The 16,458-nt window shown below is 35.4% G+C and overlaps 1 protein-coding gene across 1 annotated transcript in view; it reads right to left on the bottom strand.

Moving 5' to 3' along the window:
• The window catches only part of GSTCD (glutathione S-transferase C-terminal domain containing), a 133,869-nt gene that overhangs the window by 101,754 nt on the left and 15,657 nt on the right, over positions 1-16,458 (bottom strand). The window contains exon 5 of the mRNA XM_060148555.1: positions 12,720-12,813. Coding sequence (XP_060004538.1) covers positions 12,720-12,813 — 94 coding nt within the window. The remainder of the gene's footprint in view (positions 1-12,719; positions 12,814-16,458) is intronic.

The following is a 16,458-nucleotide window of genomic DNA, read 5'->3' as shown; positions in this document are numbered from 1 at the left end:
TTGAGTTAACTTTTACATAAGGGATGCATTTTGATATTCATTTTCTTTGCCTATGGATGTCCAATTGATCCAGCAACATTTGTTGAAGAGACTGTCCTTCTTACAACTGAGTTGCTTTTATGCCTTTTTTAAGGTTCTCTATTCTGTTCTATTGATCTATATGATGTCTACCTCTCCAATTACCATAGCTGTACAGGAAGTCTTAACATTGAATAGAATGATTCTCTCTACCATTTTTTTTTTCTAAATTCTTTTTTTCCGTATAAAACTTAGAATAAGCTTGTCTATATCTACTAGAAATCTTGTTGGGTTTTTTTTTTTTTTTTTGCGGTACGTGGGCGTCTCACTGTTGTGGCCTCTCCCGTTGCGGAGCACAGGCTCTGGACGCACAGGCTCAGCGGCCATGGCTCACGGGCCCAGCCGCTCCACAGCATGTGGGATCTTCCCAGACTGGGGCATGAACCCGTGTCCCCTGCATCTGCAGGCGGACTCTCAACCACTGCGCCACCAGGGAAGCCCTTGTTGGGATTTTGATAAAAGTTACATTGAACCTATAGATAAATTTGAGGAGAATTTGATTAAATTATTTAAAGTGCTACTTCATGTGAAATTTTAACAGGTATATCATTTTTTTTAAGGTTTAAATTAAAACGGCTTAAATAAACAAAAATCAATGAATTATTATTACACATTTACAGTTGACCTGTGATTTGAACTGCACAGGCCCACTTATAGGTGGATTTTTTTTCACAGTAATACAATAGTATTAACTGAATCCACAGTTACTTGAATCTGTGGATGCAAAACCGCAAATATGAGAGGACCCTTGTATACCAAGGGCTGACTAAAAGTTATACAGGGATTTTCAACTGCAGGAAGGACTGGCACCCCTACCCTTGCGTTTTTCAAAGGTCAACTACATAACAAAAGTGTGTATTTTACATAGTTCTCTTTTTCTTATTTAAACTTTTAACATTTCACATGAAGAAACTTTAAACCTTTTAAAATTCCACATGAAGAAAGTAACACTGAAAAAATAAAGATAACTTTCCACTAGTTCTCTACCTCTTTATATTACCTTCCTTTCAAATAAAGATTACAACACAGTACATTAATTCTTTTAAATTAAAACATTCACCTAATGGTTACTCATTCAAACTTACATAAAAAAATTCCTACCATCAGTATAACCTCTCTTGATTACCAAGTACAATTAATTAGTAGTTTATAAAAGACCACCATTTTTATATAAGGAGTGTCTAATGCTATAATAATTGGAAGAATTTGCCTAGTAAAAATTTACACATCTCTCTGCCAGTTTCAATTCCTTCTACTATTACTTTAGCTGACTCTAACTTTCTACTAGAAAAGGAGATGAATTTAACACATGGTCTGCTTTATATCATTTGTATACATAATATATAATAATATAATACATATGTGATATATCTCTCTATCTCAGTCTCTACATCTATATGTATTCATGTTTGGCACTAAATCAAAAGAGCACCACTAAGCAAATAGCAAACTTGTTCTTTGCAACTTTGTTATATTTTAAAACATTTAACATAAATTCTGTCTATATTTATACATACTATGTTTTAGAGGCTTTTAGCTTCAGATTAAAATGCAGTTTAAATACAAGATTGTATTACTTTTGGTAAAGCACCAAAATTCTTGTTGAGAACCTCACTCTTGAAAGGAGAGAAAACAGTTACAAATTTGTAGAGTTCTGAGTCAAATATGGTCAGGTTTTGAATTTCACAGCTAAGTATAACTTAGAGAAATGAAAAACATTTATGTTAGAGAATTTCTTCTCCAGAAAAGTGGGGAGAAAAAAACTCCCAAAAACCTTTGATCTCATTCTCTTGGTGTGCTTTTAGTATTTTAAGTGCCAAAAAGTTCAAAATGTAACAGCCTTATAGTCTAAAGTTATTCAATATAAATAAAGTGTTGGAGACTATATCCTTACATTGTCTCACTGGAGAATAATTTTTTTAAAGTAGGAAAACAAATATGCTAATTTTGAGTCTCATCGTAAGAATCTAGGACAAGTATTTCAGGAAAAAAATTTCTTGAAAGAGACAGTTACTTTTATTTACATTATCAAGATACTTCTACTTCCACTTATATTTGCTAGCATATTTGGCTTAAAGTAGAAGTTTTCATAGTTACCAGATGGTCCAGAGGTATGCACAAATGCTTGTATTTGATGTAGTCCGTGCTAAGGGCCAAAAAACAATTCTTTAGGTTGTAAAAAAAAAAAAAAATTAGAAAACTTTGGTCTTGTTCATCTTACTTTGGTGGCAATCAAAGCAGCCCATGCATGCACTATACCAGTTACCTGGAGTGAAACTTCACACCCTGTGGTCCCCAAAGCAGCAGAAGCAGCATTAGTTGATACTTTTTAGAAATGAAAATTCTAGGGCCTGTTCTCAGACTCTGGGGTAGGGCCCATCGATGTTTTAACAAGCCATCCAAATGATTCCAATGGATATCCTAGCTTGAAAAGCAATGGTTTAGGACAATGTAGCATTCTTATACCCTGACTAGAGACCCTAAAACAAACTTTTATGTTTTCCCCAAAGGAGGGCAATGCTTATATTGCAGATGAGATAATTCTTCATTATGGTGAACTTTTAGCATCCCTGGTCTTCTGGCACAAACAGCAATAAATAATGCTATTTACCATATCCTTTAGCATTGGTAAGAACGTTGTTAAGAATCACTGATAGAGGAAAAGGCTCTGTTTAGTCCTTCCATTCTCCACATTGGATACAACTCTCTCCAAAGACCTTGACCACACCCTTCCCTTCCATCACTTCTGCTGGAAAAAGAAAGGGTGACCCTGTTGGTTTATAGAAGCATGTAACAAAGAGGTCAGGGGAGGGCAGAGACTTTGCACTGAGGCCAACTTTTATTAGTTATATCATGTATCACTGTCTTATTTTATATTTTTTCCTAACGTCAAGGATCAATCATTCTTTTACACCCCAAATACTCTATGGAAAACAAATGGGGGGAAAAATGAGTATTTAAATAAATGATCCTCATCAGGATACGCTTTTAAATTTAAAAACCTCAGTCATCTATAAGTGCTATATATAAAGGTTGATAAAAAGGAACATCTCACTACTAATTGAATAATCTGCCACTAGGATTGAAAAATGATACATTCCCTTAGAACCATAAATTCAATCAGTGACTTACATAACAGGAACTAAAATATAGCAGGTTGTAATTCTTGTTCTAAGAATTCATACATACCTGTCCCAAGCAAATGAAATCTACTAGGTTTAAAACCCTCTTGAAAGGTGAGATCTTACTACCTCCTTCTAGTAAAACTCTGCCATTAAATTTTTCTTTTATCTTAGCTGATAAGTATATACTCTAAACTGGGGGGCAGGGGGTAAGGGTGAATGAGTGGTTATGTTTAAAGTTTTTAGATACCACCCTTATATCAGTATCCCTAGGAGTTAGTGCTCTCATGTAGCTCAAAAGCAAAACCAAGGCCTTATGTATACCTAAGTGGGCCATATTTCGAAGACAGTACAACTCTGAATATAAGAATAAAAGTATGGGGAGGGGGAAGGGTAAACGGTGACAAAGCGATAAAGAGGCATGGACATATATACACTACCAAAAGTAAGGTAGTTAGCTAGTGGGAAGCAGCCGCATAGCACAGGGAGATCAGCTCGGTGCTTTGTGACCGCCTGGAGGGGTGGGATAGGGAGGGTGGGAGGGAGGGAGACGCAAGCGGGAAGAGATATGGGATGTATATATATAACTGATTCATTTTGTTGTGAAGCTGAAACTAACATACCATTGTAAAGCAATTATACTCCAATAAAGATGTTAAAAAAAAAAAAAAAGAATAAAAGAGATTGAGGGGGCGGAGCATCCTCCCAAGGTACAGGGTGCTGAGCACCTCTATCATCACAGTGATCCAGAGCCATGTGGCTGACAGGGCCTCGGTGCTCCAGCCTGGTTTCAGGCCTGAGGCTCCGAGGTGGGAGAGCCGAGTTCAGGACACTGGACCACCAGAGACCTCCTGGCCCCACTTAATATCAATCAGCAAGAGCTCTCCCAGAGATCTCCATCTCAATGCTAAGACCCAGCCCCAGCCAATGGCCACCAAGCTCCAGTGCTGGACGCCCCATGCCAAACAACTAGCAAGACAGTAACACAACCCCACCCATTAGCAGAGAGGCTGCCTAAAATCATACTAAGGTCAGACACCCCAAAACACACCACCGGATGTGGTCCTGCCCACCAGAAAGACAAGATCCAGCCCCACCCACCAAAACACAGGCACCAGTGCCCTCCACCAGGAAGCCTACACAACCCACTGAACCAACTTTACGCCCTGGGGGCAGACACCAAAAACAACGGGAACTACGAATGTGCAGCCTGCGAAAAGGAGACTCCAAACAGTAAGTTAAACAAAATGAGAAGACAGAGAAATACGTAGCTGTTGAAGGAGCAAGGTAAAAACCCACCAGACCAAACAAATGAAGAGAAAATAGGCAGTCTACCTGAAAAAGAATTCAGAATAATGATAGTAAAGATGATCCAAAATCTTGGAAATAGAATAGACAAAATGCAAGAAACATTTAACAAGGACCTAGAAGAAATAAAGATGAAACAAGCAACGACGAACAACACAATAAATGAAATTAAAAGTACTCTAGATGGGATCGATAGCAGAATAACTGAGGCAGAAGCACAGATAAGTGACCTGGAAGATAAAACAGTGGAAATAACTACCGCAGAGCAGAATACAGAAAAAAGAAGGAAAAGAACTGAGGACAGTCTCAGAGACCTCTGAGACAACATTAAACACACCAACAATCGAATTATAGAGGTCCCAGAAGAAGAAGAGAAAAAGAAAGGGACTGAGAAAATATTTGAAGAGATTATAGTTGAAAACTTCCCTAACATGGGAAATGAAATAGTCAATCAGGTCCAGGAAGCACAGAGAGTCCCATACAGGATAAATCCAAAGAGAAACATGCCAAGACACATATTAATCAAACTTTCAAAAATTAAATACAAAGAAAAACTATTAAAAGCAGCAAGGGAAAAGCAACAAATAAGATAAAAGGGAATCCCCATAAGGTTAGCAGCTGATCTTTCAGCAGAAACTCTGCAAGCCAGAAGGAAGCGGCAAGACATATTTAAAGTGATGAAAGGGAAAAACCTACAACCAAGATTACTCTACCCAGCAAGGATCTCATTCAGATTTAACAAAGAAATTAAAACCTTTACAGACAAGCAAAAGTTAAGAGAATTCAGCACCACCAAACCAGCTTTACAACAAATGCTAAAGGTAAAACAATCCTGAGAAAGAAAAATGGAGGTGGAGGAATCAGGTTCCCTGACTTCAGACTATACTACAAAGCTACAGTAATCAAGACAGTATGGTACTGGAACAAAAACAGAAATATAGATCAATGGAACAGAATAGAAAGCCCAGAGATAAACCCATACACATATGGTCACCTTATCTTTGATAAAGGAGGCAAGAATATACATTGTAGAAAAGACAGCCTCTTCAATAAGTCGTGCTGGGAAAACTGGACAGCTACATGTAAAAGAATGAAATTAGAACACTTCCTAACACCATACACAAAAATAAACTCAAAATGGATTAAAGACCTAAATGTAAGGCCAGACATCATCAAACTCTTAGAGGAAAACATAGGCAGAACACTCTATGACATAAATCACAGCAAGATCTTTTTTGACCCACCTCCTAGGGAAATGGAAATAAAAACAAAAATAAACAAATGGGACCTAATGAAACTTAAAAGCTTTTGCACGGCAAAGGAAACCATAAACAAGATGAAAGGACAACCCTCAGAATGCGAGAAAATATTTGCAAATGAAGCAACTGACAAAGGATTAATCTCCAAAATTTACAAGCAGCTCATGCAGCTCAATATGAAAAAAACAAACAACCCAATCCAAAAATGGGCAGAAGACCTAAATAGACATTTCTCCAAAGAAGATATACAGATTGACAACAAACACATGAAAGGATGCTCAACATCACTAATCATTAGAGAAATGCAAACCAAAACTACAGTGAGGTATCACCTCACACCAGTCAGAATGGCCATCATCAAAAAATCTACAATCAATAAATGCTGGAGAGGGTGTGAAGAAAAGGGAACCCTCCTGTACTGTTGGTGGGAATGTAAATTGATACAGCCACTATGGAGAACAGTATGGAGGTTCCTTAAAAAACTAAAAATAGAACTACCATATAACCCAGCAATCCCACTGCTGGGCATACACCCTGAGAAAACCATAATTCAAAAAGAGACATGTGTCACAATGTTCATTGCAGCACTATTTACAATAGCCAGGACATGGAAGCAACCTAAGTGTCCAGCGACAGATGAATGGATAAAGAAGATGTGGCACATATATACAATGGAATATTACTCAGCCATAAAAAGAAACGAAATTGAGTTATTTGTAGTGAGGTGGATGGACCTAGAGTCTGTTATAGAGAGTGAAGTCAGAAAGAGAAAAACAAATACCGTATGCTAACACATATATGGAATCTAAAAAAAAAAAAAAAAAAGTGGTTCTGATGAATCTAGGAGCAGGACAGGAATAAAGATGCACACGTAGAGAATGGACTTGAGGACATGGGGAGGGGGAAGGGTAAGCTGGGACGAAGTGAGAGAGTTACATGGACATATATACACTACCAAATGTAGAACAGATAGGTAGTGGGAAGCAGCTGCATAACACAGGGGTTCAGCTCGGTGCTTTGTGACCACCTAGAAGGGGTGGGATAGGGAGGGTGGGAGGGAGACGCAAGAGGGAGGGGATATGGGGACATACATATATGTATAACTGATTCACTTTGTGATACAGCAGAAACTAACACATTGTAAGGCAATTATACTCCAATAAAGATGTTAAAAAAAAAGAAGAGATTATAACTGGAACAACACCTAAGCAACTGTCTTCTTATTGCCTTTCTCTTCTATAAGGTTATGCTTCTGACTCTCCTCCCTTCTATGTGATTGATGTGGTTATTAGGGACTAGGAGCCACTCCTAATACAGGAACCAGCCATGTAAAAACTACTGGAGAACAGAAAGGCCGTAGGGAAATATCGATGGAGTGTGACTTAGAGCAGCTCTATTCTAGGTCTTAAGGCAAAAGACTATATCCATTCTTTCTTTCATACTCAGAGGGCAAAAATTCAAAGGTCAAGAACAAAAGGTGTCTCTGGACTTAACAAAATGAGTCTTCAGGTTCACAGTATTTATCCTAGTTCATTAGAGTAAGAAATCACAGGTATGTGAGGACAACAGGTAGTAGAGAACATGCAATTGCCTGGATCTTCTCAGTGCAGGGAAATGTTGGTTGAAGATTTTCTATCAGGGGACATGACTAATACTAACTTAAACATTTCATTTTTCACTTCTCATAGTTCATCTTCCGTAGAACCATCTGATCACAGTTACCTGCGTGAGAACTGTGACCATATACCCTCAATTCAAAGATGAAAATAACTGCAAACAAATTGGAACTCAACTTAGTAGGTGTATTTTTCACAGAGATATGGGTAAAGCAACTCAAATTACTGTCCATATATTCTAGGACTGAACAAATGAGCAAATACATAGGTGATGTTTGGTGCTTTAATTTTTACTGTTGGAAAATGTAGATACAGATACTGAATTCAGAAAAACTAGGAAGAATCTTGTGGTATTGGATTGGAATTAGAGGTATCTGCATAAACTCATGATTTTCAATATATGTAGATAATAGACATAGATATATAGATATAGTAGGTATTGATGTGTATGATTATGTATGTGTAGGTAGATGTATGTATACATACAGCTATTTCCTAATGTATCTGTCTATAAATACATATCTCTACCGAAAAAACCTAGAAGCAATACTGTTAGCAACGAGCATACCTAGTGCCCAAATCGTAGTTTCTAAATACTATTCTCTACTAAAAGAAACAAGGGCTCCTTGGAGAAACAGTTGATTCTATGGCTGGGGCAGGGAAATGACAAAATGAGCCTGTAATTATTTTGTTATGCCAGAAATTAAGGACATGATCATAGAATGATTGGGGCATTTCCAAAGGATCAGGAGCCAGCTTGAAGGCACCTACAACCTGGGACAACTTGAGCACTGAAATAAATAATGACAGTGATATATTATAACTTATTTAATAAAACAAAAATTCATGAGTCAAAAGAAGGAAAGAAAAGAAAGAAAAGAAAGAAAGAAAGAAAGAAAGAAAGAAAGAAAGAAAGAAAGAAAGAAAGAAAGAAAGAAAGAGAGAAAGAAAGAAGGAAAGAAAGGGAAGAAAGACAAAAAAGAGAAAGAAGGCTTTCTTACAGTAGAGTGGCAACTAATAAATATAGAATATGATGGAGTTGAAAAATCACTACTTTGCAACTATCACAGGCAAGAAAGCATCAAACGAATATAAATCGGTGAGTGAAAGTTTGAAAAGAAACAAGTTATTATGTAGTCTGGAATATCTCCCCATGAACTACTTAATAACTCAGTAGAGCAAAATAGTAACATTAGAGTAGAGACACCTGGCAGACCCCACCTTAAACAAATGATTAAAGTTAACATCACTGGGCCCAAACAGACATAATATGCCTCCTGATAAGGAGGCACCGAGAAGGACACAACATCATTTCTGTGTTGTTCCTGCCCAAAATGTGTAACTTTAATCTAATCATGAGGAAAACATCAGACAAATCCATATTGAGAAATATTCTACAAAAAACTGGCCTGAACTCTTCAAAAAAGTCCATGGTATGAAAGACAAAGAAAGGCTGAGAAACTGTTTCACATTAAAGGAAATTAAAGAGACATGACAACTAAATGTACTACAATCTACTGAACTGAATAGTAGACAAGAGTATGTACTGAATTAAATATCCTATTTTGATCATTGTACTATGGCTATATAAGAAAATGTTCTTAAAGGAGACAGTTAAGTATTTAGAAGTGAAGAGTCATGATGTCTGCAACTTACTCCTAAAAAGTCCATTTAAAGATATGTAATAATAATAATATTAACAATGACAACTATAAGAATGATAATGTAAATTAAATATTCAGTTCTGTTTTCTTAAAACTAAATAATCCCAATTATTTTAGCCTTTTAAATCTATATGAGACAAAAACATTGCATGGTTTAATTAGAAATTTGGGAAGTTAAAAAAAGGATCTATAGTCTCAATCCAATTCAATTTAATAAAAAATTATTGAGGACCTATCCACAGGAGTCCTATATTTAAAGAGCTCACAGTTTACTGGGGAAGGAAAACATGCATGTAAACTAGTATAACAGAAGTATTCTATAAGTATCAAAATGAAGTATAAGAAAGTACTAAAGGAATGTTGAGAGAAAATGATTGACTACTGACTACTACTGACTACTCTGACTACTATATTAGTATTATTTAACATTTACTATTTATAGTTAGGCACTGTACTGTTTTATATATTAATTCATTGAATGTACTAACAATCTCATTAGGTAGGTAGTATTATTATCCCCATTTTACAGATGAGGCCATTGAGGTACAGAGAATTGTCAGTTGAGAAAACAGAATTCAGACATTCTCAGTAGAGAATCTGACCATAGGTTACCTAGCTAGCTAGTAGCCCAAGTTTCAAACTCAGGCAGGCTGACTCCATAATCCATGAAGAAGGCTTAATGAAGGAAGCAGCATTTGAGTTAATCCTTAAAAGACGATAATAATTTCAGTGGAATGGGAAGAAGAAAGAAGACTATGTAAGGCTGGAGGAAAAATAATGGTGAAGGCAGGGAGACAGTAAATATAGATTGTATAAGGAACAGCAAAAAGTTCAGGGGATGTTATGTAAGATGTAGGGAGAGAAATGGGTGAGAGCAGAGGATAAGAGACTAGACAGGCTTATGAAATATATTAGACTCCATCATGAGAATTAATATAATATAGTCTTTGATGGTAAAGAAGCTGATTCTTATAATATGCACCACAATCTTGATGTAACTCAATACAATCAGTATAAGCAGTCTGTGAAACATCTAAATGAACCAAGTACCAATAATACCTTATTACAATTCAATTTCTCCTAAAAGACAGTACCAGAGCACAAATCATGAGAACACATTCATAGTGACCTCTGCACCTCTATGTGAATAATTTCATTTCACAAAGATCCTATGACTATGCAATATTGAAACTGCCAGAACTGAAAACAGAACATCTAAAATGCCACAATTCTACCTTAGTTTAACAAGACTATAAACGTTTAGGAAACAGTAAATGAAATGTGAGTACACCATGTAGCTTTGCTGTTATAGCTCCATCGTTGTCATAATATTTATGAAAACAAGGTGATCCAATTAAAGGGATATAATGAGTAATATATTCCATGAGCTCCATTAGATATGCACTTCTAACCAGTAAAATGACTAGACACGAATGCTTAATGTCAACTTTGAGTTGTTAGCAGATGTAATTGAGTCCTCATATTGATAAGTGAAAATATTATTTTGCCTTCATAGCAGACATTGTAGACAAAGCAAAGCATGTGGCACTTAAAAGCTGTTTTAATTTTTAATATAAATATTAATAAAAATATGACTTTTATTTAGTAAATTATAGGTTTAACCCGTTCGGAATCTATACTATAACTGAAGAGTATAGAAAATCTAATTGCACATAAAAACAAACATTTAAGCTTTGTAAAATGTCAAAATATTTTAAAGTAAAACATTAACAAATTCATTAGTGACTATTTTTCATATATTTAATAAAAGACAAAAAATAGATTTCATTTTTATACAAATATCTTTGCAACAGAGTTCTTAACTATCCAACATAATCTTCTTCCATTTTGGAACAATACTAAAGTATTTCCTCGATTGACAGAACAGAATTGATTAGTAAGATACAGGCAATATCAGGAAGCATCATAGAAGAGAAGAATATGAAAAAGGAAGACAAATGATTTCAAAGAGCATTTGAAAAATCAAAACATATTTGGATTAGTATAAAACTAAAGAATACATGAACAGTTAAAGAAATAGAACATTGAGCTAAAAAAAATTCTTCACTTAAAAATACCTAAAATGGCATTTAAAATTCAACAATCATCCTTTACATGTCTAACTGGACTTCTGAGAGTAAGGAAAATCCATAGGGCCTTAAAAAGGGGGAACGGAACTAAAAAGTAGTGTAATAATCTTGAACTGACACTATAGCTCCCTGGAGGGTATTTGCTGACAACAGAGATCTAGGCTTTAACAGCAAGACAAAGAAGATAGGCTAGTCCTTGATCCCTAGCATGATGGAGAGTTGAAACTAATATCACTACGTGAAAGCAGAAACCTTGAAAAGCTATATTCATTATGAAAAAATGCATTAAAAAAAAAGAGTTCTACCCAACAGCAAAGGAAAGTGAAAAAAGTTAACTTTTCTGTTTATACCTCAGTTCCAGACAGAAAAGCCTGAAGGAATCTCAACCTGAAAAAATAATATGTTAAGATCTAGTGCCTTAAGTTAAATACTTTAAGATGTCTGGCATAAACAAATATAAATCCTTTCCATGGGAATTCATTCCTATCCCAGGCCTCACAAGATTCCAAGATTTAAATAACCAAAAAAATCAATTTATAGTCTAAAATTACAGAACTAATAGGGATATGAGACACTGGCAGTGAAGTCAACAGAAACAACAAACAACAGAATTAGACCTCTATGAACATCAGCTATTAGAAATAATAAATACAGAATATAAAATCACTATGTTAAAATACACAAAATAAAATCACTATGGTTAAACAATTATAAAAAGAGGAAACTGAAACATGAACAAGGAAAAGTTTATTATCAAAACAAACCAAATATAGTTTTTAGCAATAAAAATATTATTTAACTAAAAATCTAACTATCAAAATATTTTTTCAAACAATATTTTAAACAATTGGAAATGATTATGAACTGGTTATCAGATGATGAAGGAATTTTTGCTGATTCTTATAAAGCGTGATAATGACGTGATTATTTAAGATGTCAATATTTTTTAGATGTGTGTACTATAGTATGACCTGTTATCTGGGATAGGCTTCAAAATACTTCAGCAAAGACAAAAAAAGGAACAGATGAAGCAGTGTAGGAAAATATGAGAAATATTAAATCAGAGCAATGTGTATCTGTAAAATTTTGTAATAAAAATAAAATGAAAACTCAGTGGATAGTATGATCAGAATATTAGATATAGACAAAGAGAGAACTAGAGAACTAGAAGATGGATCTGAAGAGGGTATCCAGATTATGAGTAATATTTAAAGATTAAAAAAAGGGGCTTCCCGGGTGGCGCAGTGGTTAGGAATCCACCTGCCAATGCAGGGGACACGGGTTCGAGCCCTGGTCCGGGAAGATCCCACATGCGGTGGAACAACTAAGCCCGTGCACCACAACTACTGAGCCTGCGCTCTAGAGCCTGTGAGTCACACCTACTGAAGCCCGTGTGCCTAGAGCCCGTGCTCCACAATAAGGGAAGCCACCACGATGAGAAGCCTGTGCATCACAACGAAGAGGAGCCCCCGGTCACCGCAACTAGAGAAAGCCCGCACGCAGCAACAAAGACCCAACGCAGCCAAAAATAAAATAAATAAATTTATTTAAAAAGAAAAAAGATTAAAAAAAACAACCTTACCTTCCTTTGGGCTCACTGCTGCAGGAAGAGCATCCCAATCAAGGGTCCAAGTAGGGCAAGGGTGGGGAGAAAACATCACTTCAATGCCTTTTTCCTAGAAAAGGAGATAGGCCCTTTCCAAATTAATAAATTAATAAAATCCTGTTATGTTCTAGAAGACCAAATTTCTATTTCCTATACTGGCAAGGAGGGACACAGATTTTAAAAATCATCGAGTATTCCTCAAAATATTTAGTTACATAAGAAACATATGTTGAGTTTCTTAACAGCATGGTTACTTTCCTATTAAATTATTATTAAATTTCCTATTTAAATTATTACCTGAAGTGACACAGAAGTAATAAGCTACTTAGAAATATTGCATGTCAAAAAGAAAAGTCACCTGAGAATAAAAGTTTTGTCAAAAACAATCCACATAATCAAAACTGACTCTGCATATGTCCATCAAGTTCTGTCTTGGATTATACAAAAATTGCCACAGCCTAGGAGCTATATTCACAGAATCAAAAAGTCCCTACTTTAACACTCATCCCAAAATATCATCCATACTAGTCTTTTACAAGTATCTGCAAAGTCTCTAGAAAAGGATCCCTTTGTTTTAACCAAATGGTTCCCAACATTTTTTTCCCCACCATTTTAAAAAATGATCATCCCTCTTCCATATATAAAACAATTCTCAGGTTCCTTCCTCATGTTAAAAGTTATACATTTATTTATTTGATCTACAGACAGTGGCATGGCATACACATGGATTCCCAGAACCTTTTCAATCGCATTCTGTGTCCACAGCCTACAGGATAGATATCCATGGTTCTAGGTTTTTTTTTTATCTGCAGGAATATCCTATTCAAAAGAAAAATCCCTGAGAATCTATCATTAACCCCTTTGTATCGGTTAGTTCGTGAGATTACTTTCCATTATGAAAACTAGCTGAATTTCAGTGCCAAAGGAAATAGTACAAAGTTCTTTTGTTGGGGTAGAGCTATAGTTACAAGTATAGAGGTCTAGAGTACTTACCTCCCCCAGAAAGATAAACACATCTCTCTGACATCATCTACCTCTCTCCTATCTCCCTTAGTCTAGCCATATTGAACTTCCTGCTATTCCTCATTTCATCACACTTATTCCTAACTTAGAGTCTTCCATAACATACAACTATATTGAGATATAATTTCTATGCCATAAAAATCTGTCCCTTTACAGCATACAATACAATGGTTTTTAAAATATTCACAGTTGTGTATCACCACTATCTATCTAATTTGAGAACATTTTCATCACCTCAAAAAAGATGTCCCATACCCATTAGCAGACACTCTCCATTCTCTCCCCAAAGCTCCCTGCTCTAGGCAGCTACTAATCCACTTTCTGTCTCTGTAGATTTGCTCAGGGTCTTCTTACTAGCTGGATCCTCTTAGAACACTTCATCCAAATCTTCAAATGTTCATTCAGGTCATTTGCTCAATGTCTTCACCTAGTCAGATAAGCCTTCCTGACCACCTTATCTAAAAAATGATCCTGATCTCAATCATCTGCACCCCCCTCATCCCACATTATTTTTTTATAGCATTTATCAATACCTAATGTGCTATACATTTATTTGTGTTTTTTCTTTATTTACCTCCCCCACCAGAATGTAAGCTCCATGAAGGCAGTCCAATTTGTTCTTCATACATCCAACATTCAGAACAATGTCTGGTGTTTAGTAGACACATATACATTTTTTGACTGGATAAATAAATTTAAAACCTCTATAGAATAAGGGAGATTTTGGAGGCAAGATTGTGCGTAAGAAAACAGAAGGAAAAAAAGGCGAGATGTGAGCGTTCCTAAGAAAAACTTTCCTACTTTACACATCTGCTTAGGGCCAATTTCATGTGTCCTCATTGCAATTGGCAAAAAAGAAAAAGAAAAAAAGAAAAAACACAAAAAAAACCAACAAAAAAACTGACTATACAGAAATGAAACGTTACAGTATAAAAAAAAATGAATACATTCATAGAATATGTTAATTTGATATAATATTGTCTTTCAAATATGTGACAATAGAGAAACTCGTAAGTAGCAAAAACAATGCCCTATTAAAAAGGAAAATGTTACTATGGTGAACTTCTTTAATAAGGTTGGAAAAGTGAAAAAGAAAAGAAAATGTATTGTATCCAATATACATTATCAAGTTAGAATTACATGAAAATTGAAATGATAACATTTTAGATTTGAACATTCCGTTCTTATAAAATTGCAGATGTGATGTCCTAGTCAACTTTTATATAATCATAAAATTTAAAATCAGAAATGACTTGTACAGAGTCTCCTCTGTACGAGTACAGAGGAGTACACTCTCCTAATTTATAAAAGGAGAAATTGAGACCCTATGGTTAAGTGACTTACTGAAGGTAATAATGTTAGCTTGACTACAAAGCTGGGACTAGAACCCAAGTCACCTGGTCTCTAGTATAGCCTTCCCATGGACTGTTCCCAAGCCAATGACTGAGAGTCTCGGGCTCAGAGACTGAGTGGCAGACCATTTTTGAGAAATATGGAACTCTCTGACAGATGACTCAGGCTCAAGGATTCCCCACTAGCTTGACAAAACTTTCTTAGAACTGCACTGAAGTCTGACTCTTCTGACCCAACCTTCCTTCCTTTCCCATTTTCAAGCACAGGGATCAAAACTGCACCACGTTCTGAAGGCTCCCGCAGCTTCCTCTGGCTCCCTCCCCACTTTCCCTCACAGATGTTTCCCTCAGTATACCTCTTGCCCATCTAACCCCATCTTGGAATTTGCTTCTGGAGGATCTGAACTAACACATCCCCTGTAAATTAAAAATTCAGGATTCCTTTATATTTTTTATATTATTACAAAAGTGCTTATTTTTATAATTTTTTTATTGTCCATATGTATTTTATTTTTTAAATTGGGGTATAGTTGTTTTACAATGTTGTGTTAGTTTCTACTGTACAATTGTTTATTAACTTTTTTCTGAATTTAAATTCTAGTCACCTGTCTCTTTTTTATAAATATTTTAAAATGTATCAAATGCAAATATCTTTCCTGATGTCATTTTATTGCTGGAAAAGCACAGGTAGAAAAGTTTGAATTACCAATCTCTTTTTCAAGACTGCATACGTATGAATTAAAATAAAAGTACAGATTTTTGGTTTGTTGAAATTTTTAAAATTAGTATTTTAATACAAGAGTACTCTCCCGACAATTATTTTTTTTAAAACACTCAGGAGGTAAACGAGAGATCGCTGAGCAATATAACCATCTGATCAAGACACATCAAACTTTGGACCTGCTTTGATATCTTCTATAATCAACTGCACCATCTGTTTCATTGTTTCACCACTAGGCTAACAAAGCTTAGCTGAAGAGATAAGGGGTTGGTGTCACTACTAAAATCTGCTTTTCTAAATCAGCAAACTTTCTGTTAACTATAGAACTCAAATACTTCCCTAACCCAAGTTAAAAAATATAATGATTTTCTTTCCAATACAACTCAGATGACTAGCTCAAATTACTTCATGAATTTTCTATTCGAACAAATCTTCAAACAGTCTAAGTTAAAAGCAAAACATTTTCGCAGATTGTTTTGAATGATAGAGAAAAGAAAGCCTATTGGTGAAAACTTTTACACTTAGTACTATTAGAAACAAATTATGCTGCAGAGAGAAAAATAAATCATGTGCTCTTATTACATAAAAAGTCATAAAATCAAAGAATAAAGTAAAAACA

The sequence above is a fragment of the Lagenorhynchus albirostris genome, chromosome 4 (genome assembly GCF_949774975.1).
Source record: "Lagenorhynchus albirostris chromosome 4, mLagAlb1.1, whole genome shotgun sequence".
In the NCBI taxonomy this organism is placed as follows: Eukaryota; Metazoa; Chordata; class Mammalia; order Artiodactyla; family Delphinidae; genus Lagenorhynchus; species Lagenorhynchus albirostris.
The sequence above is the reverse complement of the archived record's forward strand: the minus strand, read 5'-3'. Positions and strand labels throughout refer to the sequence as shown.